The sequence below is a fragment of the Lithobates pipiens genome, unplaced genomic scaffold (assembly GCF_037356315.1).
Source record: "Lithobates pipiens isolate NorthernLeopardFrog02 unplaced genomic scaffold, aLitPip1_a1.2 Scaffold_19, whole genome shotgun sequence".
In the NCBI taxonomy this organism is placed as follows: domain Eukaryota; kingdom Metazoa; phylum Chordata; class Amphibia; order Anura; family Ranidae; genus Lithobates; species Lithobates pipiens.
The window spans coordinates 96133577-96158483 of NW_027507764.1; the positions used below are offsets into that span (position 1 = coordinate 96133577).

At 44.9% G+C, this 24907-nt stretch overlaps 1 protein-coding gene and 1 long non-coding RNA gene across 2 annotated transcripts in view; one reads left to right on the forward strand and one right to left on the reverse strand.

The window, feature by feature from the left end:
• Nucleotides 1-4698: 4698 nt before the first annotated feature.
• On the reverse strand, nt 4699-24781 carry LOC143996182 (uncharacterized). Its single transcript, XR_013277514.1, has 2 exons — nt 24654-24781; nt 4699-5418 (listed from the first exon to the last, which is right to left on the reverse strand). It is a non-coding gene; the product is annotated as an uncharacterized LOC143996182 (long non-coding RNA).
• CREM (cAMP responsive element modulator) overlaps nt 24120-24907 on the forward strand; it is a 38676-nt gene continuing 37888 nt past the window's right edge. The window contains exon 1 of the mRNA XM_077491104.1: nt 24120-24278. Within this exon, the coding sequence (XP_077347230.1) occupies nt 24272-24278 (7 nt within the window). The 5' untranslated portion in view covers nt 24120-24271. The remainder of the gene's footprint in view (nt 24279-24907) is intronic.

The window sequence follows — 24907 nt, forward strand, 5'->3', positions numbered from 1 at the left end:
CGTTCTTCAGGGGTGCCTTGGCAAATGCCTAAAAATTGCCACAAATTGCCCAAAAATTGTCCATAAGCCAGCAAGTGGATAAAGCCTGGTATTTGTTACACACAGTTACCATTTTTTATTGTGCAGCATTAAAAATGTTGGCACTGTGCAGGCAAGCCACTAGCATCCTAACAACCACTAATATCATTGATTAAGGAGGACACCTGGCACGACACAGCATCTTTGTTTGCCCCTCCCCTTTCCCTCTCCTTCAGCACTGGGGTCATGTTAGCAGAGAGGGAGTGAAACTGAGGGAGAAGAGAAAAGCTAGAATACCAGTCAGTACGAGTTTGTGAAAGTAGAGGAATAAATCACCTCTAATGTTGTGTGGCCCACATATGTGAATGCTGCTGTGATTAGTAAAAATATTAGTTTAGTTGTTTACATTTTAGAGTGGGTGCCCCTGACATTGTGCATAAATTTAAATGCTGCTTTGCTTGAAAAAAGGTTGAGAAACACTTCTCTATACCTACTGTTTAAAATCTGTTTACAGAGTGCAATAGCTCAAGCTTTGTCAAAACCCCACAATGTAGCAGGGCAGTAACTCCTCTCCCTATCTCTTGCTACCTCCAGAACCCTTCCATTTGAGGCTTTATTGGGAGACTGCCTGCCTAAAAATAAATAACTTCTGTGCCGTGCTATCTTTTTAGCTACCCACAGTGCTCTCATTGTGTTTTTTGTTTTTGCATAAACCAAGAGAGTCCCAGTTTCTTTGTGTTGTGCACAAGGTTTGTGAATGGGCTCCTGGGATCAGCAACAGGCATCTGTAGGAGGGGAAATAGGGGGTTATACTGAGCGGCGCCTTAATTTGAGATCCCCAAACTATAAAAAGATTGTTTATATAATAATATATATCGCTAGAGAGTAACCATATTTTAACCGCTTGACGACCGCCGCCTGTATATTAACGTTGGCAGAATGGCATGGCTACCTGTACGTCATTTCGAAATAAGCACCGTGTGCATGCACGCACCTGCCACGAGCTCCGCAACTATGTCCACGGGGCCAGCGGACTTGATCGCCACTGGGATACCCACGATCGTGTCACGGAGCTAAAGAACGGGGAGATGCTGATGTAAACACAGCATCTCCCCATTCTGCCTAGTGACAGGACACCGATCGTCTGCTTCCTGTCATCGGGAGCAGTGATCAGTGTCGTGTCACTGCTAGCCCATCCCCCAGACAGTTAGAAACACGCCCCAGGACACACTTATCCCCTCCCGCCCCCTAGTGGTTAGCCCCATTCACTGCCAGTGGCATTTTTACAGTAATCAATGCCAATGGTCCCAAAAATGTGTCAAAATTGTCCAATATTTCCACCATAATGTCGCAGTCATTATAATAATCGCTGATCGCCGCCATTACTAGTAAAAAAAAAATATTAATAAAAATGCCATAAATCTATCCCCTATTTTGTAGATGCTATAACTTTTGCGCAAACCAATCAATCTTATTGCGTTTTTTTGTTTTGTTTTTTACCAAAAATATGTTGAAGAATACGTATCGGCCTAAACTGAGGGAGAAAAATGTTCTTTTTATATATTTTCTGGGGATATTTATTATAGCAAAAAGTAAAAAATAATGCTTTTTTTCAAAATTGTCGCTTTTTTTGTTTATAGCGCAAAAAGTAAAAACTGCAGAGATGATCAAATACCACCAAAGGAAAGCTCCATTTGTGGGAAAGAACAACATCGCACGATTGCGCAATTGTCAGTTAAAGCGACGCAGTGCCGAATCTCAAAATGTGCTCTGGTCAGGAAGGGGGTAAATCCTTCCGGGGCTGAAGTGGTTAAACATGAGTTTAAAAACGTATACACCTAAAATAAAAAAAAACTGACTACAGGCATACCCCACTTTTAAGTACACAATGGGGTTTATTTTATTATTATTATTATTAGTTTCCAGGTTTTATTAACAAAGCTTAATTGAACAAGCTGGGGTTAGAATCTCATTGGTTTCTATGCAGAAGTGAGCCTGATTTTACACTTTCCAGCTTTAGTAAATAAATCCCATTGGGTACTTAAATGTGGGGTATGCCTGTATGGACTGCCTTAGGCCTCATTCACATAAATGGCAGTTTTTTTTGACAACTCTAAAAAGCGATCCAGTAGACAGGCAGTTCAGATGGGATATGTCTCCTAGGTTCATGCACTGCAACTGCATGCATTCGTTGCGGTTGTGGTACAGTCCCTTTCGTTTGAGTGGGATGCGTTTTGCAACAACATGATTGTGATGAAGGGTACAGACATGTTCATGAGCAATGCTAACTTGTCAGTGGGTGGTAGGGGGACAATAAAAATGGAGATCAACTGCCTATTTTATTGCCCATCCTTTGCTTGTGTGAACAAGTCATTACCTGCAAATTTGTTCAAACTAACCTAAGATTCAGGAAACCCTACCAAACACCATAACCAGGCCAATTTTTTTTTCTGCATTGAACAATACAACTTTGACCGTTGGCTCTGTGACAGTGTAGTAGTGCCTGTTTTACTTGTACTGCTTCCCTTTCTCTACGGTTCTGTTTATGCAGGGGACCAAAGTTAGCTAATATAAAGTTATGTTCAGGTACTCAGATTCTCAAAATGCATACAACTTTTTTTTAATAATACATAGCAAGATAAAAGATCATTTTTTTAAATGTATTTTATATATATATATATATATATATATATATATATATATATATATACCTGTAGCTCAGCTTTATGGTGAATAAACTGAAAATAATTTCCTTTATGAAATCAGGCTCACATCCTCCACATTAAACTTATGAAAGCAGATATTTCATGGGACAGCACAAAGGACTCAAGGATAACTGAATAAAGAGACATAACACAATTTATTTCATGTTGGCTATAACGGCCACTACGTTTATTATCCTCCCTGGCGGTACGATTATTTCGGATTTTAGGTGCTAAAAGCGGTACCATTATTTTGCATGAAAATTTGGCGTTTTATATTGTAGTCCTGTAATTCTTAAGAATTAAAACTCTTAAATCTGTCCAAACCAGAGTCTAGCAGACATTCCGGGTATGATAAAGTTTGAAAAATTAAATCATAAATTATAATATAATAAATAACTATAAATAATTGTACCAAATAATAATATAACAATAATAAAAATTATTCAATAATGTAATCAAATCAAAAACACTGAAATTTGCTCAGTTGCAGAATTGTCACTATCATTACTTTTCAGTATTTGATGACGGATCTCCCCACAAATCGTTATCGCTCAATTCTGCGAGTGATTACAATTTATTATCGCTGTTTTCTAGCTGGTCTAAAACCATTTTTGATGTAAAATGACAGTTGGGTTGCTATGGACAATCTCCAGTTTCCAGGCATAAAGAACAGTTTTTATTATATAAAACTGCATGCAGAGCACTGGACAGACAACTAGGGACAAAGGGGATGTGAAATATTTACATACAGCAATGTAATCTGTAAGATTACATTATACTGTATGTATACTGTCTGTTTCACTTTTTGAATTTGGCGCCGATCTCCATCCCCGTGCGTCACAGCGCTCGCAGGGCACGGAGATCGGCTCCGTGATAGATCGAGCGAGACAGGGCTCGCTCGTACAGCGGGGAGACAACGCTGGATCCGAGGGAGAAGGTAAGTAAACATCCTCCTGGATCCAGCGATGCAGTCCCGAGTCTGGCTCGGGGTTACCGCTCTTGGTATAAAAATTCCACCCCGAGTCAGACTCGGGAATACCGTCAGGGGGGTTAAGGGGTTAGCCAAAATGAACAATAATCATCCATAACAGCAAAATATTTAATCTTAAAACTACATAACCATAAATTATTTAATTTATTAATACTATCATGTAGTCCATCCAGAACTGAACTGGATGACAAATCCCACCAGCTGAAAGCTACTCAGAGTGGCTTAAGTCCCCCCAACACCGTGGCCTGCTCAATCATGTTTTGTAAGCTTAAAACAAAAATGTCTAAACCAACATCCAACAGGTGTACAAAATCAATTCTGCATAGACCAGGAAGGAAACCCTCAAAGTCTATGTGGCGGTAAGAAAAACCACCTTAGGAAATTACTAAATTGCGTATAGTTCTATTTATGCATTTAAAAAAACTTAAAAGAAGATAAATCCCTCTTCATCTCGCAAATCAAATCCCAAGTTTTGATCCTGCCCAGGTCATTAGCCCCAGCATGAATTATAAGTATATCAGGAGAAGGCCATTGTCCTAGTAAGAAAATTAAATTATTCTTTAGTTTTCGCCATCTCAACCCCCTTATCCCCCACCATAAAACATGAAATCGTCCTTCGTCCAAACCAAGATTTATTTTGTAATTCCTAGTGGAAGTTCTCCTTTTGGCCCAAAATATAAAGGAATGTCCTACTATCCAAATGACACGCTTGGTAGAACCTAAGGAAAAATAAACAATAACAAGATCAGGACGAACATACAATTTAAAACTATCACTATCCCAACGCTCCGATTTTATTAAACCATAATTAAAGAAACCGAGAAGGCTGGCTTCAGTAGCGGCACCTATCCTGAAAAAATTTGAAGAAAAATTAAAGCCAGAAAGGTTACATTTTTTAAGGAAAGAAGACAGGACAGATGAAAACTGGAATCTTGTTAATGGAGATAGATTAATATGAATAAAAAATGAACCTGAAAAATGGGGTTGAGCAGAAAGATATTTATTAACTCTAAAAACTGGACAGATGATCTGAAAAGGAGCTCTATAAAGAGTTATCCAATGATCCTTCCCTAATTGGTCCATCTTGGATCTACGGAGAAAAATCTTAATCAAATCTTCCGTAGCAGAGATGTCTGAAAACACTAAAAAAAGAGGAAGAAGCTTTATTAGGTGCTGTGAGCTCCCCTATTCTAAAAGCACCAAAAAAGGCAATGACGAAAGCCATTCTGAACAGCGAAGTCTTGAATGAGGAAAAGCAAACTGATTGAAGTGTAGACAACAGTTTCACCAATAATTCAGATGAAATAGGGCATCTAATGTCAATAGCTGGGGAATATCTTCTGAAACCGTTTGGCACTTGTTTGACTGGAAAAAAGGAAGAAAGAGCAGGAAGTCCAGAAGTTTTTAAAAAGAATGAGGCCCCCGCTAAAATCTTGTTAACCGTAGCAGGACTAAGTTTCCTTTGAATTAGAGAGGAAACAAAGCATAAAGCCGTATAACCATTAACTGAATGGAAGGAAAGATTAAACTCTGAACAAAAATTACACCATTTAAACCAGGCTTGTGAGTATTCTTCCCAGGTTTTAGGAGTGATGGAATTCCTTAGATTTGCCTCGATTAGTCCCAAATCAGGCCCCAGAGAAATTCCGGGCATGGGAATCCTTCTTGGTCCGCCTCTGGAGCGAGTTCCCAAAACCTCTGGAACTGCAAACGAGATAATGAATTGGCAATCTCATTAGTAAAACCAGGGACATGCTTTGCTTTAAGCCAAATGTTAAAAGTCATACATTGCAAAACAAAAAAACTGAGTAATTTTATTACTAATTCAGATTTTGATGATAGACAGTTTACAGCAAAAAATACTCCTTTATTACCCATATGAAGGATAACTCGTTTATTCTCAAAATTGTTTTGCCAAATAGTAATAGTCACCACCACAGGGAATAATTCTAATAAAACCAAATTACAGTTAATATCTGGTGACCCCCAAGACTCAGACCATTCAGTAGCACAGCAATGAACATCCAGAAAGGCACCAAAACCAACCGAACCGGATGCATCAGTAAATAAGTGAATATCAAAATCTTTAATGAATTTGCTCTGCCATACTGCGCGACCATTAAAATTGACCTGAAATTGGTCCCAAACCTTCAAATCCTCCTTAATGGGACAGGTAATAGAAACATGGAAAAGAGGATTTTTAAGCCCCCTAGTGGCTAGAAAGTCCCAACAAGGACTGAACATCATGCAAAAGAACCTTTCTTTGTGACAAAAAATTTGAGATAAGTAACCTCATTTTTATAATTTTAGACATTGGCAAATGGAATTCCATGGCGATCGAATCAATTGTGATGCCCAGGAAATCACTGTCACTGGGCCCACCGTTTTGTCGTGGGCTAGGGTAATGCCAAATAACTCACAGATGTGAAAAAACAATCCAACATATCGGAACAAACTTAGACTTCAGCTGGACCTATAAATAAAAAAAATTGTCTAAAAAATGTATAGCGCCACCCTGGGGGGAATTCTGTGACAAAACCCACTGTACAAAATAACTACATGACTTGGAAAAACCCATGGGCATGCTCTTATCAAAATAGAAATGATCCTCAAAATAAAAAACAACAGAATTAAAACCTATGGGATTGACAGGTAAAAAGCGAAATGCGGATTTTATATTCACTTTTGCCACAAAACATGCTTTGCCAATTAGTTTTAAAAGACAAAAACCTTCATCAAATCATACGGCACAGATGACTCAAAATCTGCTATTTCATCATTGAAGGAATTGCCATGAGGAAAGGATAAATGGTGAATCAAACCAAAGGGGCCTGGCTCCTTTTTTGGGACCAGGCCTAAAGGGGATAAATGAGAAGAAAAAAGAGAGAAGGGGGGGAGAGAACCAGGGAAGAGAGGCAGCCCTCTTTACTGTCCCAAGGAGCCCCGCATAAGCGCTAGGGGCTCAGTAATTACTGGCAGCCGTAGGTGAGATCACTTCCCTATCTTCAGTGATCAAGCTCCTGTAAAGGTCACAATTTCTTCTGTAGCCATGGTGTTGCAGTTAGTAACAAACAATCTGCCAAATCACCCCACTGCCAGACTTCATACATCCTTTCCAGAGACAATGAACAGTCTTTTACGGGCTTTGTTTTTGTTGTTTTATTGGGGGGGTGGGGGTGTACAACTTGGATAGGGATAGGAATATGGGATGTCCATAGGATAAGTCTTTGCCATCATATTAAGGGATTTTAGTACACTTTGATAAAGTTATAGCCAGAAGATATAATGTGCATAAAGGATTAAGTATTAGTTTCCTCCTGCATCTCCATACAGACTGTTGCTCCTCCTGCGGCTCAACCCCCACAGACTATTCCATCTAAGAGTTCTCTTACCATCCAACCGTGTGGTGGCAGAGACATCACTAATGACCATGTAAAAGCAATGTTCATAGATCTTTCACCTCCTGCCCATAACTTGTTTCCTCCTGTACACTTGGTTCCTCCTGCACAAACTTGAAGTTACTATGTGGAATATGACACATCCTCTTCTATTGAATAGTAGGGGCCCACTCTGAATAAGCCTCCCTCCTATTGCTCTTGTTGCTTACTGCCACTAGGCCTGAGGCCTGCAGAACCTCTCCCCAGAGGCCCAGTGGGTTAAAAACATATCTTCTAGGAAATATGGACTACTGTTCCCAGCCAGCCCAACTTGCAAATCATGAGCCCACAGGCTACATCGACTTTACACAGATCCTTACAGTCTCTTTTCTGATTCAGGACTCCCCATCATTCACTGTGTGTATTGATGAAGACTCCACTAGTGACCATGTAACTAGCAGAGTTCCCTTCACAGACTCCTTGGCACTTCCAGCCCTTGGTACCTCCAGCCCCATTGTGGTAACACTCACTGACCTTCCAACAGCCCAGAGTCCTTGATGAGGATCTTTGACTGGACCATGCATACTGCCAGTTTCACCTGCCCTTCTGCTCCAGGAGTTCCATCCGACCGTGGGGTGGCACAGACACTGCCAATGACCGTGTAGAGGCAATGTTCCCTCACAGCTCTCACCGGGCTTCTCCTACGATTGGTGCACCCCCCCCCCCAGATAGGGATGGAGAATCACTTCAGCTTATATATGAGGCCCACCCCCCAATCTCGGTTGGGGATTGGTCAGGGCTCACACACAAGCTGCCTGCCACTCCAGTTCTAGGCCCAGCCCCTTTTCCAGAACCTTATCTCTGGAAACAGGGGAGGCTGCTCAGCACTAGAGCGCAGGTGGTCACACCCATTGCTACTCCAAACACTCCCAGCCCCCAGATCAAAACAGACAGCATACCTACCAACTGTCCCTGATTTCGAGGGACTGCCCCTGATTTGGAGCAAAGTCCCTCTGTCCCTCATTCCTCCTCATTTGTCCCTCATTTTGGTCTGATCTATATAGATATATATATAAAATGCACTTTTTATCTATCAAAAAGTTTTTTCCAGTCATCTGATTTCTAAATAGCTGCATTTGTAAAGTCCAAAAGCCAATATAAAGGAATAGTAGTGGTAAAAAAGCACTTGTGGGTTTAACCAATCTTATTTTTTTGTACAATTCTCCTTTAAGGGGGCATGGCAAGAGGTATGTCCTATGCCTGCATACTATTGCTGATAGGTGTCCCTCATTCCCATCTCAGTTGGGAGCATAGGCCTGTCTTAAATTGCCTGTGCTGGAATAACCTAGTATAAATACCTTACTAGCACCTATCTACTGGTAGAGGGTGCTACACTTCCTTCAGCTGAAAATTTTAATTTCAGTGTGCAATCAATCAAATGTTCTGTCTCTGTTGTTTTTGTGAATAAGAGAAAAAAGCTACTAGGTGATAAATCTCTAAAACATTATTTAGCCCATGGGTACTTAAAATAATTATTTCACTAATGGTGAACATCTTTTAATGATAGGATTTTTAAAGTGTCATTCCACTTACGCATTAACCATGCCAAATTGTGCCCCCCCCCCCTCAAGATGTATAAGCATTATGTGTCAGCAAAAATCCCCCCCACCCCCCAAAAAAATCAACCACTAATCTGCATGTCAACCCCCTAAATCCCCCCCCCCAGTACAAATCCACACCTTGCTAAAAACCCTCCCCCCAGCACAAATCTTTGCCACCCCCCTCCCCATTAACCCCAGCTCAAATCCTCTCTCTCTCCAAATATGCCCCCAGTCCAAATCCCCCCCTTCCAAAAAATAATTCCCCCTATTAGCATAAATCCTCTACCTCCTAAATTCCCCCTCCAAGCACAAATCCCACCCCCGCCTATTCCAAACCCCCCCTTCCAGCACACATTTCCCTCCCCCATCCTAGCATATATCATTCCCCCCCCCCACACACACACACAAACATTTCCCTTTCTAGCACAAATACCCCCAATCATCTCTACTAGCACAAATCCCCCCCCCAAAAAAAAAAATCATTTCCCCTCTACCATATGACACACCTCCCTAAATTTGCCATCCTAGAACAATTCTTACCCCTACAGCTTCCCAAATTCTCCTTCACAACATTAATCCCCTCCCCCCAATCTCCTTGAGGTCCCCCTCCCCCCCACCTCACATGATACCATAGTTGCCAGGGCAGCCACCCCTCCTGCCCACCTTTTATCCTGTCCTTGCCCCCACTGTACTGTGTGCCTTCTCACACCCCTAGTTCTCACTTGCTTATATTTTGGTTGCACATACCTGGCTCATCGGGAAGTCCAGGAATGGTGGTGGCAGCAGCTGGCCATAGAGATTAGCAAAGGAAAGATGGCCTCTGCTCATCTCTATGACCTAGGAGGAAGGGAGTGTCGTTGTGATGTCACTTCCAGTTCATGGTAAACAAGGCCAATTTTTTGGGGGGAAAGCATTAGATCAATGATTTTTTTTTTTATCTGATGCTTTTCATTATAGAGGAGAGATGTAGGGTCTTATTGACCCCAGATCTCTTCATAAAGAGGACCTTCCATGCTTAATTGTTGTCACAAGAGATGTTTACTTGCAATAAAAGTGATCCTTTTTTTTAAAGGGACAGTGTAATATTCCGACGGAAAATGTCCAATCGGACCGTGTTGTCGGATAATCCGACCGTGTGTGGGCTTCATCTGACTTGTTCCGTCGGAATGTCCAACCAATAAAGTTTGAGAGCTGGATATAAAATTTTCCGACAGCATGATCCGATCGGACTTTGTCCAATCGTTTGTAGAGAATTCCGATCGGACAAAGTGCCACGCATGCTCAGATCAAATTCCTAGACCAAAGCTATTGGCTACTAGCCTGAACGTACTCCCGTCATAACGAAATAACGTCATCACGTTGCGAACGATCGGATTTTCTGACAACTTTGTCCGTGTGTATGCAACACCAGTTTCAGACAAAATCCATCGGAAAAAGTCAGACGGATTTTGTTGTCAGAATGTCCGACCGTGTGTCTGGGGGCTAAGACCCCTTTCACACTGTAGCGTGGCCTCTAGTTTTAGCGGCGCTTTACTGTTGTTTTAGCAGCGCTTTTAACCCCACGCTAGCAGCCGAATAAAGGGTTAAAAGCACCCGTGTTAAGGGGTCTTAAAGCATCACCTATGGAGATTTTGAAGTACTGTAGTTTGGTGCCATTCCAGTGTACAATTTCAAAGCATGACATGTTAGTATCTATTTACTCTGCGTAACATCATCTTTCATATTTTACAATATCATTGGGTTATAAATTGTGTTTTTTTATTCATTCCTTCAGGTTGGATGGTTTGCACTTGTGAACAGCAATCTTTAAGTCTGACCATAGATTTTCTATTGGATTGAGGTCTGGGCTTTGACTAGGCCATTCCAACACATTTACATGTTTCCCCTTAAACCACTCCAGTGTTGCTTTAACAATGTGTTTGGGGTCATTGTCCTGCTGGAAGGTGAACCTCTGTCCTAGCCTCAAATCAAACACAGAGTGGTACAGGTTTTGCTCAAGAATATCCCTGTACTTGGCACCAACCATTTTTCCCTCAACTCTGACCAGTTTCCCAGTCCTGACTGCGGAAAAACATCTCCACAGCATGACGCTGCCACCACCATGTTTCACAGTGGGGATGGTGTTCTTGGGGGATGTGATGTGTTGGGTTTGTGCCAGACATAGCATTTTTTTGATGGCCAAAAAGTTAAATTTTAGTCTCATCAGACCAGAGTACCTTCCTCCATACATTTTGGGAGTCTCCCACATGCCTTTTCACAAACTCAAAACGTGCCATTTCGTTTTTTGCTGAAAGTAATGACTTTCTTCAGGCCACTCTGCCATAAAGCCCAACTGTATGGAGCGTACGGATTATTGTCGTCCTATGTACAGATCATGAAAGATTTGGATATTTTTTTATAACCTAACCCTGAACTTGTACTTCTGAACAGCATTGTCCCTTACTTGTTTGGAGAGTTCCTTGGTCTTCATGGCAGTGTTTGGTTAGTGGTGCCTCTTGCTTAGGTGTTGCAGCCTCTGGGGCCTTTGAAAAAGGTGTGTATATGTAATGACAGATCATGTGACACTTAGATTGCACACAGGTGGACAAAATGTCACTAATTATGTGACTTCTAAAGGTAATTGGTTGCACCAGAGCTTTTTATGGGCTTCAGAACAAAGGGGATGAATACATACGCACATGCCAATTATCAGTTTTTTATTTCTGAAAAATAGTTTTATGTATATATTTTTCTAATTTTACTTCACCAACTTAGACTATTGTGTTCTGATCCATCACATATAATTCAGATTAAAAAAAAACATACTACAACTAAAGGCTGTAATGTAACAAAATAAATAAAAAGCCAAGGGGGGTGAATACTTTTGCAGGGCACTGTAGGTCTGGTCCTTGAAAGCCTTCAGAGACAAACGAAATGCTCCCTTGCTGCCTCCCCACACTGCAAGGGTTAAATGCTTGCTTAGGATTAGGGGGCGGATAAAAATACTTTTACTTACCCAATCCTTGGCTTCCCAGGCAGTTGGCGTTCTCCTGTACTCCTACACTCTTGCAGTGGATTGTCCCTCAGGACCCTCACGATCAGTGCAGGCCTATAGGCTCTGCATTGATCATGATGATAATAGAAGGCATCCAATCACTAGAATGTAGGCCAGTTGAGGCTGTGAAGATCGGGAAAATATAACTTCTTTTTGTGGCCCTCTGGACTTAAATGTGCATTGGGGCAGCAATTTTTTTCTTTCCCTGGAATGTATCCTGATCCTCTAAAGCTGCTTTTACAGGTTTTTCCTGCTGCTTCAGTAGCCCATGTAAGCTCTTAGTTGCTCTGGTTGGAGATTACACAGGGCTAAGAACACTTTCCTCTGCCTCCACATGACAGCGATGAGGCACATGCTCTTCATACCAGAAAGTACTTAATTATTTCTCTTAAGTCTGTGGCAGACTGGATCCTTTGAAGCCCAACTCCAGGTTTAGTAGAAAAATTCTAATAAATGTGCCCAGGAGCTCCTAAAACATGAAATTACATTTGTGCTGAAATACTATATTTCACCCAGTGCTGCCTCCCATTGACATTCTGCTCTGTGCACTCAGTTTGTGTTATTTGACTCAGTTCAGCTTCTCCTATGGCTTCATGTATACCGCCATACATTATCACGCCAGCCCAGGCTCACTTTACAGATGTGCTCCACAGAATGAAGCTCAGGCTACATGTGTGTGGTTCTATACAGAGGTAAGGACTTCCCACTGCTATAGGAGAGAAGAAGAGGACTCCGCTCCTGGGGGAGTTTAACCCAGAGTTTTACTTTAAAGTAGAATTCCAGCCTAACCTACTTTCTTTTTAAGTCTGGTCTGATCACAATGGCTAAAAATTCCGTGAGTTATAACGTCACTGATAGGCCCCCATTTCCCAGCCGCTGTTGGTGCTCCCTCCTCTCCCCTGCATCTGCTGCTCACTGGCACCGGGGAGCCAGTGCTGTGGGATCATATGGCCGGACCAGAGCAGATCACAAATAGGTAGTATACACAGGGATTTTTTTCTCAGAAATGTGTGCTGTGCAGTAACTCAATCCCAATCCCCCCTTCCCACAAGCACCCTCCAAACCACATCAAATAGAGGATGTGGTCAAATTTCAGTGGGAGGGTCGTAAAGGGGAATTAAATACCAGAAGTGCATAATATCAATGAGTGTAGTGTAGTGGTGGAAGAGACAACCTCAGCGTGGGCTCCTGCCAGGCCACGCCCCCACTAAGCTCTGGGGGGTGGGAGAAAATGTGTTGAGGGTATGGCCTGGCCTGGCGGGAACCTAGGCTGAGGTTGCCTCTTGCACCACTACACTACACACAGGGATGTGCGGCACCGGGGATTCCTTCCTTCCTCTCTCTAGGGGGTCACAGGAGCTGAGACGAGCTTCACTTCCACTGCTGCAGGAGTGCCGGCAAGAAACTATGCACCATCTACACTGCTCCCAAATCATTATACGAGTCTGAGCGGCACAGCAATCTTCTGTGGGTCCCATTGCATAGTACAGTGCATAGTCATTATAGAGTGCAGCGTTCAAGGGTTTTACACACAAAGTGCAGAATTCAGAGTTACACTATGTGCAGAGTTCAGGGGTGCGCTATATACATAGCGCAGAGTTCAGGCGTGCACTACATACATGGTGTAGAGTTCAGGGGTGTGCCGCACACAGAGTGCAGAGTTAAGGCTTCTTCTACAGCTGCTTACTTCTGCATCCTCCATCCACATTTAACGTTCACCCCTCTTCTCTAGTACCTCCCCACATCCTGTAGGTGCCTCCACATCTCTCACGTGCAGGGAGATCATCCAATGGGGCTGTTGACATCCACACTGCCCCACAGGAACCTGCATCTCCCTTGTTTCCATCTTGCACTTATTGGGCACAGCTCAGGAGATCAGATCTGTGGAAGCCGCTGGGAGAAAAGCTGTCACTTGTAAACACAGAAGCCGGACTTCTGTGTTTATAAGTGATAGTGGTGAGCAGGGAGCAGAGGGCCTGAGCTACGGGTGGTAGAACTGAGTTCTATCAAGTTCCAGCTAAAAAAAAGCCCTGAATATACACATCTTTTTTACACAGGTTAGGCAGGATAGGTAGATTGCAAGCTCTAATGAGCAGTGCCTTCTGATTACTCCTGTATTAAATTGTATTGTAACTATACTGTCTGTCCTCATAATGTAAAGCACTACGCAAACTATTGGCGCTATATAAATCCTGTATAACAATATAATAATAGGCAGGAGCGCATGGGGGCATTTTGAAGCATCGTTGGTATTAGACTTTAATTCCACTTTAGGCAAACATTTTGATTTGTAATACACAGGTAAAGTACAAGTTTACTTTAAGAATCTAAAAATTGATTTACAGCTTGCTTTAATAATCCTATATGTATATAGTATTCCATAATGTTCAAGAAAGTATTGTGTGTGAAGGTCAACAATTATCTCTGTAGCAGCAAGCATGAAAAAGCATTGGTAACTATGGTGTAGGTGGCCAGCTACATCAATCAAACAGGTACATAAATGGTTCTGTTACTATGTGCAGACTTATCACCCTCTATGATGCTGCCCCAAAAATCGCATCTGTACTTTGAGCAGAGGGTCTCAGAGGTGTGGATGGGCTCCGTAGAATATACCAAGTGCCAGTCAGAATTTTCAACATTCCTAATTGCAAAATAAAAAACACAGTTGGAAGTGTGAATATACTTTCATAGCAGCAACTGGATATACAATAACGTTTATGCTCAACTTGATTCTTTTTTAATCAATTGTAAAATGAGAATCAGAGCAACTGGAAAACAAGGACAAGAGTGACCCTACAGGAAATGGCACCCTGGCCAACCCTCTGTAGACAAAACTAAACTATAGCTAGTGTAAATACCTGTTCCACCCAACCCCCACCCCCTTCTGCCCTCTATTGTTGTGGTTCTTCCCACCGACTCCTAAGGCACTATAGGACATAAGAGCATTCAGCAGGGGAGCTAGTATTTGAAATACACAGAAATGTCAAGTACCTGCAGCCAGGACTGCTGATAGAAATCACGGGCCCCATACAGCCTACCTGACAGGGCCCCCCTCCTCTGAAAATATCAAATGATATTTTTGCTGAAATATAACAGCCATCATGCTATGCTTTGCAGGCATGGAAGAAATTATACCCCCCATCGAACAAGACCCATTCAAGTGTATAGTGGCACGGAGGCACTATCTGCACCACCACAGTGAGTGATCAGTACCGATCGCTCAATGTGTTCATTCAAGATGGTGTGTTTGTTCAGGATGGTGAGCCCCCCGCTCACCATCCTGAAATAACCACCCTGTAGGTGGGGGAGGAGTGAAACTGGCAGCACTGCGAGCAAAGGGGCACACAGGGGTTCCAGACAGCATGTACTAGAACTGATCCCCCTATAGTGCAGCTGGAGGGAGAAAAGAAAAGTAGAAGCCGGCAGCACCGCTCAAGAGTCACAAGTGTTAGCAATAAGGCAGTACTGCTCTGCAGGTGCCAGGGCCCCCCTTTAGAACTGATGAGGCCTGCGTCCAGTACAGGGGGGCTGGCTGTACTGCCTTATGAGCAGCCCTGCCTGCAGCAGGACTGGGGATCATCATCAACCTAATGGAGTTTGGAAATGTGACCCACTGGAAAAGGTAAGTATACAGCATCTTGTTACAAAGGCTGTCCTTAGTTTAGTTTTGATGCCATATTGACAGGGTCACGTTCAAAAATATTTAAGCATTTACCCAAATATGACATTTAAATTACAGATAGTCTTATAGACTGTAACCCATTCCTTTCCTACATCTCTATTGGACATGTCAGTAATGAGATCTGAAATAAAACTGAGGTGCTGGATTTGACTTTTCAGTGGATCTTGGTTTGAGGAGTTAAAGCAAATTTATACGAGGCGCAATGGTTCTAGTGAAGCTGTTCCCAAAACAAAAATGGGTGCCCCTTAAACCAGGGGACCCAAAGTTTCTAAACCACACGTATAAAGACAAAAACCATTTTGCTCTTAGGTGCTGTATCACTTTGTTTCATTTTTCAAACAACACCCATTTTGAGTCCTCCTAAGTTTATATCATATCTGATCCTTGAAGGAGGGGGTACTTCTGTGCCCATAAAATGTGTTGGCTTTTCTTTACAAATAAATTGTAAATGTAGTATCTTGCGTAGTGATAAAGATAATTACTCAAAAACAATAAGTGACATCCACAAAGGGATTTGATAAAGGGCCTATGTCATAAAGTGCAGATAATGATGTCTCCATCTCGAGGTGTAGACGATAATGCAGACAATAATAAAAAAAGATGACTGGTGCAAAGGAATATGCAATAACAATATAACATCCAAATAATGTGCAAAGTCCTTAAACAAAGTGTATAACTGAAAGATCTCAAAAGAACATAGGAGAGGCACAGTGGTGTAGTGGTTAGCACTCTCACCTAGCAGTAAAAAGGGTCGCCTGGAGTTTGCATGTTCTCCCGGTCCTCCAGTTTCCTCCCACACTCCAAAGAGATGCAGGTAGGCTAATTGGCTTCTGTCCAAAATTGGCCCTAGTATATGAATGGGGAAACTGAATTGTAGGCTCCTTGAGGGTAGGGACCAATGTGAGTGTCCAATGTACAGGGATAGGGACAATTGTAGACACTCACTCAGGTTGAACTGGATGGACTGGTGTCTTTATTCAACCTTACTAACTATGTAACATACAATAAATTCCATCCTGCAAAACAGAAATAGCGCTTTTTTTACACATTTTCTTTACAAACACCAGTATTCAACGTTTTTGGACTCTCAGCTCTTTTTGGGGTTTGTACAAGATTTGAGGTCTGGACATCACAGGTCCCATTTCTCTTCCCACTCCTTATATTATGTCCCTAAAAATATAAAATAAAGCTCAACAGAGAGAGAATTGTTGGTTGCACATCCCAGGAAATTAAGTACAGAAATCAAACCAACACCTGCCCGATGAGAATTCATTGGGTGCTTTTGTAACAGTCACCCATAAGGACTGACCATTAACAAGAGCCTGTGTTAACGGGCTTTGAGCTGTTTTGGATACATCAATCTAACATCGGTTTGAGATACTTCTGAAATCATTCAGAATTAATTGACAGGTGCACTGGACCTGCAGTTGACCTCTCTGACTTTGGTGCTAATCAACACTGCCTCAGGCTGGGTTCACATATGAGCAGCTTACGGCAAGGGTCCGGTGCGTCCTGGTTCACTGTTTCAGCTCAAATTTTGGGTTGAATTCAGACCTGAAACGAACCAAAAGACACACATGTTTTTGTGCAAATCGCACTGGACCCCCTGCAGAGATATGTGAACAAGCTCCATAGGTTAAAATCTACTGCTATTGTGAATTGGATGCGAGAACCCACATCCAATTCGGAATGGTGTGAACCCAACCTAAAGCTTTGTCCCAGTTCCCCCTTATCCACTGGGAGCACCTTAGTGGCCAACATAGTCAGTCCCAATGGATGCAGTAGTGGCAGGCTTGGGGTTAGGGGGACAACCCATTGGCTTTCTGGTAAGCAAAGATAATAGTGGAAAATAGCAGAATAGTGTGGTGCCTGCATGTGGGACTTACTGTACCTACAGTAGCTCACAGAGTAATTTTGAAGTACACCTGTATAAAAAAAAATAGATCTCAAATAACACAGAAAGAAAGAAACTCCATGAAGTGCCACATTATACTGTTTTACTATTTTAAACCCCCAACTGGCCCTTTTTGGAACCAAATCCCTCTGTTTCTCTTTTCCTCCTCAGTTCTCCCTTTTTGGTCTGATGCATAGGCCTCTATAAAAAAATGTGTTATTATGAAAAGAGTTGTGCTACACTAAACCTTTCATGCAACTTTTGAAACGTAGATCAGTGCAGCTCAGCAAAGATAATGTGAACAAGCCCCGAGTGACAGTTAGTACGTGTGGGTTTAAACCATATATTTTTTTTTTTTTACAAATGACTTCTTCATGGTCTATGCATTTTGACCCCTTTTTTTGCCTTACCTGCAAGGCAATGGCATAATGTGCTAGTATGCAATGCATACTAGCACATTATGTGAAACTTACCTGAAAATGAAGCATGTGACTGGCTGGAGCTGCGATTATATCACCCTTACACATTCACATGGGAGAAACCGGTCACGGCACACTGCTCTGAAGAAATGGCACGAGCGGCTGTTGCTAACCAATGATGAATAAAGTACTTCTTACCGTTAATGCGACTTTTGGTGCTGCATGATTTTGCTGATGGCTTTGTAGTCTGGTTGATACGTGGTGCGGTTAAGCTTCATGCAGGCGTTGAGACTTCCATCCGTTAAACGTGGTCGTAGGTTGGTCTTAATGTTCTTTTTTTAAATCAATTAATCGACTAATTTCGATTAATTGTAACTGTAATGTTGTCATCTCCCTCACTGTAATATCCACATCTCCCCCCACTGTAATATTCACATCTCCCCCACTGTAATATCCACGTCCCCCCACTGTAATATCCACGTCATCTCCCCCACTGTAATATACATGTCGTCTCCCCCACTGTAATATCCACATCTTCCCCACTGTAATATCCACGTCATCTCCCCACTGTAATATCCACGTCGTCTCCCCCACTGTAATATCCACATCGTCTCCCCCACTGTAATATCCACTTCATCTCCCCCACTGTAATATCCACGTCATCTCCCCCACTGTAATATTCACATCTCCCCCACTGTAATATCCACGCCCCCCCACTGTAATATCCACGTCGTCTCCCCCACTGTAATATCCACGTCGTCTCCCCCACTGTAATATCCACGTCATCTCCCCCACTGTAATATCCACGCCATCTCCCCCACTGTAATATCCACGTCGTCTCCCCCACTGTAATATCCACATCGTCTCCCCCACTGTAATATCCACGTCATCTCCCCCACTGTAATATCCACGTCCCCCCCACTGTAATATCCACGTCATCTCCCCCACTGTAATATTCACATCTCCCCCACTGTAATATCCACGTCTCCCCCACTGTAATATCCACGTCATCTCCCCCACTGTAATATAAACGTCGTCTCCCCCACTGTAATATCTACGTTGTCTCCCCCACTGTAATATCCATGTCGTCTCCCCCACTGTAATATCCATGTCTCCCCCACTGTAATATCCACATCATCTCCCCCACTGTAATATCCACGTCATCTCCCCCACTGTAATATCCACATCATCTCCCCCACTGTAATATCCACGTTATCTCCCCCACTGTAATATCCACGTCATCTCCCCCACTGTAATATCCACGTTGTCTCTCCCACTGTAATATCCACGTCTCCCCCACTGTAATATCCACGTCATCTCCCCCACTGTAATATCCACGTCGTCTCCCCCACTGTAATATCCACGTTGTCTCCCCCACTGTAATATCCACATCATCTCCCCCACTGTAATATCCACATCTCCCCCCACTGTAATATCCATGTCATCTCCCCCACTGTAATATCCACGTCATCTCCCCCACTGTAATATCCACATCCCCCCACTGTAATATCCACGTCTCCCCCCTCCCACTGTAATATCCACGTCTCCCCCACTGTAATATCCACGTTGTCTCCCTCACTGTAATATCCACGTTGTCTCCCCCACTGTAATATCCACGTTGTCTCCCCCACTGTAATATCCACGTCATCTCCCCCACTGTAATATCCACGTCGTCTCCCCCACTGTAATATCCACGTCGTCTCCCCCACTGTAATATCCAAGTCATCTCCCCCACTGTAATATCCCTGTTGTCTCCCCCACTGTAATATCCACGTCTCCCCCACTGTAATATCCACGTCATCTCCCCCACTGTAATATCCACATCCCCCCCACTGTAATATCCACGTCGTATCCCCCACTGTAATATCCACGTCGTCTCCCCCACTGTAATATCCACGTCTCCCCCACTGTAATATCCACGTCATCTCCCCCACTGTAATATCCATGTCATCTCCCCCACTGTAATATCCACGTCCCCCCACTGTAATATCCATGTTGTAATATCCACGTCATCTCCCCCACTGTAATATACACATTGTCTCCCCCACTGTGATATACACGTCATCTCCCCCACTGTAATATCCACGTCCCCCCCACTGTAATATCCACGTCTCCCCCACTGTAATATCCACGTCTCCCCCCACTGTAATATCCACATCTCCCCCACTGTAATATCCACGTCTCCCCCCACTGTAATATCCACATGTCCCTCACTGTAATATGCACATCTCCTCCACTGTAATATGCACATCTCCCCCACTGTAATATGCACATCTCCCCCACTGTAATATGCACATCTCACCCGGCCCCACTGTAATATGCAGATCCAGGATCAGATGAGGCGGGCGGTGATGATGACATCAGCGTGCCCCTCACCTAGGCTGCTGCCGGGTGTACCAAGATGGCCACGGCTCCGGAGCTAGGCTGAAGACGCAGCTTTTCCTATGGGCTCAATCCGTGGATTGACACACCACGCAATCCACGGATTGAGAGGCGAGAGCCAGATGTAGCCATCAAAAGAGCCACATCTGGCTCGCGAGCCATAGGTTCCCAACCCCTGGTTTAAGGACTGGTAAGCTTCAATATTATACATTCTTAGGTTATTTAGCAAAAAAAACAAAAACCCAGGGGTGATTAAATGTCACCAAATGAAAGCTTTATTTATGTGAAAAAAATATATAAAATGTCATATGGGTACAGTGTTGCACGACTGCGCAATTGTCATTTAAAGTGCAACAGTGCTGAAAATTGGCCTGGGCTGGAAGGGGTTGAAAGTGCCTGGTATTGGAGGTGACCAGTATTGGCTTGGGCAGGAAGGGGGTGAAAGTGCCCATGATTGGAGGGGCCCAGTATTAGCCTGGCCAGGAAGGGGGTGAAAGTGGCCAGTATTGGAGGTAGCCAGTATTGCCATGGACAGGAATGGGGTGAACGTGCCTGTTATTGGAGGTGCCCAGTATTGGCCGGGGCAGGAAGGGGGTGAACATGCTTGGTATTGAAGGTGCCCAGTATTGCCCTGGGCAGGAGGGGGTGAATGTGCCTGGTATTGGAGGTGCCCAGTATTGGCACGGACAGGAAGGGGGTGAAATTACCTAGTAATAGGAGGTGCCCAGCATTGGCCTGGGCATGAAGGGAGTGAAAGTGCCCAGAATTGGATGTGACCAGTATTGGCCTGGGCAGGAGGGGGGTGAAGAGCATTGGAGGTGCCCAGTATTGGCCTGGGTAGGAAGGGGTGAAAGTGCCTGGTATTGGATGTGCCCAGTATTGGCCAGGGCATGAAGGGGGTGAAAGTGCCTGGTACTGGATGTGGCCAGTATTAACCTGGGCAGGAAGGGGGTGAATGTGCCCGGTATTGGAGGTGCCCAGTATTGGCCTGAGCATGAAGGGGGTGAAAGTGCACGTATTGGATGTGGCTAGTATTGGCCTGGGCAAGAAGGGGATGAAAGTGCCTGGTATTGGAGGTATTGGCCTGGGCATGAAGGGAGGGGGAAGTGCCCAATATTGGCCTGGGCAAGAAGGGGTGGAAAGTGCCTGGTATTAGAGGTGCCCAGTATTGGCCTGGGCAAGAAGGGGATGAAAGTGCCTGGTATTGGAGGTATTGGCCTGGGCAAGAAGGGGATGAAAGTGCCCAGTATTGGCATGGGCAATAAGGGGGTGGAAAGGCCTGGTATTTGAGGTGCCCAGTATTGGCCTGTGCATGAAGGGGATGAAAGTGCCCAGTATTGGCCTGGGCAGGAAGGGGGTGAAAGTGCCTGGTATTGGAGGTGCCCAGTATTGGCCTGGGAAAGAAGGGGGTGAACGTGTCCAGTATTGGCCTGGGCAGAAAGGGGATGAAAGTGCCTGGTATTGGAGGTGCCCAGTATTGGCCTGGGCAAGAAGGGGATGAAAGTGCCTGGTATTGGAGGTATTGGCCTGGGCAAGAAGGGGATGAAAGTGCCCAGTATTGGCATGGGCAAGAAGGGGGTGAAAGTGCCTGGTATTTGAGGTGCTCAGTATTGGCCTGGGCATGAAGGGGGTGAAAGTGCCCAGTATTGGCCTGGGCAGGAAGGGGGTGAAAGTGCCTGGTATTGGAGGTGCCCAGTATTGGCCTGGGAAAGAAGGGGGTGAACGTGTCCAGTATTGGCCTGGGCAGAAAGGGGATGAAAGTGCCTGGTATTGGAGGTGCCCAGTATTGGCCTGGGCAGGAAGGGGGTGAACGTGCCCATATTGGAGGTGCCCAGTATTGCCCTGGGCATGAAGGGGTGAAAGTGTCCAGTATTGGCCTCGGCAGGATGGGGGTGAAAGTACCTGGTATTGGAGGTGCCCAGTATTGGCCTGGGCAGGAAGGGATGGAAGTCCCTGGTTTTTTATAGGTGCCCAGTATTAGCCTGGCCAGGAAGGGGGTGAAAGTGGCCAGGTATTGGCCTGGGCAGGAAGGGGGTGCAAGTGCTTGGTATTGGAGGTGCCCATTATTGCCCTGGGCAGGAAGGGGGTGAAAGTGCCTGGTATTGGAGGTGCCCATTATTGCCCTGGGCAGGAAGGGGGTGAAAGTGCCCTGTACTGGAGGTGCCCAGTATTTACCTGGGCAGGAAGGGGGTGAAAGTGTCCAGTATTGGAGGTGCCCAGTATTGGCCTGGGCAGAAAGGGGATGAAAGTGCCTGGTATTGGAGGTGCCCAGTATTGGCCTGGGCAAGAAGGGGATGAAAGTGCCTGGTATTGGAGGTATTGGCCCGGGCAAGAAGGGGATGAAAGTGCCCAGTATTGGCATGGGCAAGAAGGGGGTGAAAGTGCCTGGTATTTGAGGTGCCCAGTATTGGCCTGGGCATGAAGGGGGTGAAAGTGCCCAGTATTGGCCTGGGCAGGAAGGGGGTGAAAGTGCCTGGTATTGGAGGTGCCCAGTATTGGCCTGGGAAAGAAGGGGGTGAATGTGTCCAGTATTGGCCTGGGCAGAAAGGGGATGAAAGTGCCTGGTATTGGAGGTGCCCAGTATTGGCCTGGGCAGGAAGGGGGTGAACGTGCCCATATTGGAGGTGCCCAGTATTGCCCTGGGCATGAAGGGGTGAAAGTGTCCAGTATTGGCCTCGGCAGGATGGGGGTGAAAGTACCTGGTATTGGAGGTGCCCAGTATTGGCCTGGGCAGGAAGGGGTGGAAGTCCCTGGTATTGGAGGTGCCCAGTATTAGCCTGGCCAGGAAGGGGGTGAAAGTGGCCAGGTATTGGCCTGGGCAGGAAGGGGGTGAAAGTGCTTGGTATTGGAGGTGCCCATTATTGCCCTGGGCAGGAAGGGGGTGAAAGTGCCTGGTATTGGAGGTGCCCATTATTGCCCTGGGCAGGAAGGGGGTGAAAGTGCCCTGTACTGGAGGTGCCCAGTATTTACCTGGGCAGGAAGGGGGTGAAAGTGTCCAGTATTGGCCTGGGAAGGAAGGGGGTGAAAGTGCCCGGTATTGGAGGTGCCCAGTATTGGCCTCGGCATGAAGGGGGTGAAAGTGCCCGGTACTGGCCTTGGCAGGAAGGGGGTGAAAGTGCCTGACATTGGAGGTGCCCATTATTGCCCTGGACGGGAAGGGGGTGAAAGTGCCTGGTATTGGAGGTGCCCATTATTGCCCTGGGCAGGAAGGGGTTAAAGTGCCCGGTATTGGAGGTTCCCAGTATTGCCCTGGGCAAGAAGGGAGTGAAAGTGCCTGGTAGGCAAGTGGTTAAGAATATACGTGTATAGAACAGTTTTTTTTTTTTTGCAGTGTCACTTTAAGAAATGCTCAGCCGCACAATGCTACATTTTTGATTTGGGATACGAGTTGTAAAGTTCTTCTGATGTCTTCTCTCACAATGTCACATTGTACTTCTTGATGTCACTAAGTGTTGTGCTGTATCAGTGAATATGAACTCTTTATAATAATTATGGGATGTACTGTCACAGCCAGAGATCAGGCTAATAAAAATCAGGCTCTCCTGATGTCAGTGTGCCCTCCCCAGGGATGGGTTACATCACACCCCAGCCTGACTCTCCCCTGATCATTATTCATGTGAAGGGCAATGACGTCACGATGATGTCAGCGCCAGGCACTAGGACGCACACATGAAGGGGAGGAACAGCTGCGCCCCCTCTGGCCATGCAGTGGAGGGGGGTGACCAGGGTTGGCACTGGGGCAGTACCTGCTGGTGATCTCTTGTAGGACTTGTATCTCAGTTTTTTGGAGGACTACAAGTCGCAGCACAGGGCGGGGCTCTTTACAAGCCTCAGACAGGAGAGGAGTGTCGGGAAATGTCAGCGGAGAGGAGTGGCCCCTGTCAACAACTTGTTGGGGCCCCTCCTCCCCCTCCTCCTCCTGAAAATGGTTTATTCTTCTGCTAATTGGGCTGACAAGACTGACGTCATGTGATTTCCTGGAATCGGGTTACAGCCGGGGAAATGGAAATGTTACACTCTAAACAAGATGCACATTGACGTCAGCAGCCCAGGGCTGACACGGTGATTGTGGGAGCTGCTCTCTGATTCATCATCATGCTGCTGCCTTGCCTGGCCTCATCCACTGTGCAGGGCTAGTGCCTAGGAGCTGACACTCAGCTGGGGGACCATGTGGGGTGAGTGCATCCAATCCCTTCCTCTCTCTGCTCTTACTTCCTACACATCCAGTGTTGCATGCCTCTCATCTCTTCTACGATAGGACTGGCCACCAAGGGGTGTCTGTGATCAAGGCTCATCCTTCTTCTGGGACCTGCCCCAACTTTTCTTTTTTTTCCTCCTTCTAGATACATGGTGGAAAGGGGTTATTCCTTTTTTCTGATTGGCCAAAGGGTTTGGAGGTTTTCCAGTATATTTGATGACCCCCCTCCAGTGATTACAACACTTATACATTCCTGTTGTCACTTACAGAAGTTAACCCATTGACTCACTGATGTGTTACCCCTAAAGGGTGTCTAAACTCAAGTACACAAATGTAGTATAGTGTAGCTTACCATTCTTTAGATGTGATGGCTGCATTCGTTTTCTTATTTCAGGCTAAGTACTCAGCACTAATGGGGTGTCCACAAATGGGCACATAGCTCACTCAGAATGTAAGCTTGGGAGAGATTGGCTTATCCTTCTTCTGGGACCTGCCCCAACTTTTTTTTTTTTCTTCTCCTGCTGGCTACATGGTGAAAAGAGGTCATTCCTTCTTTCTGATTGGTCAGTGGGTGTAGAGGTTTTCCAGTAGACTGGATGATCCCCC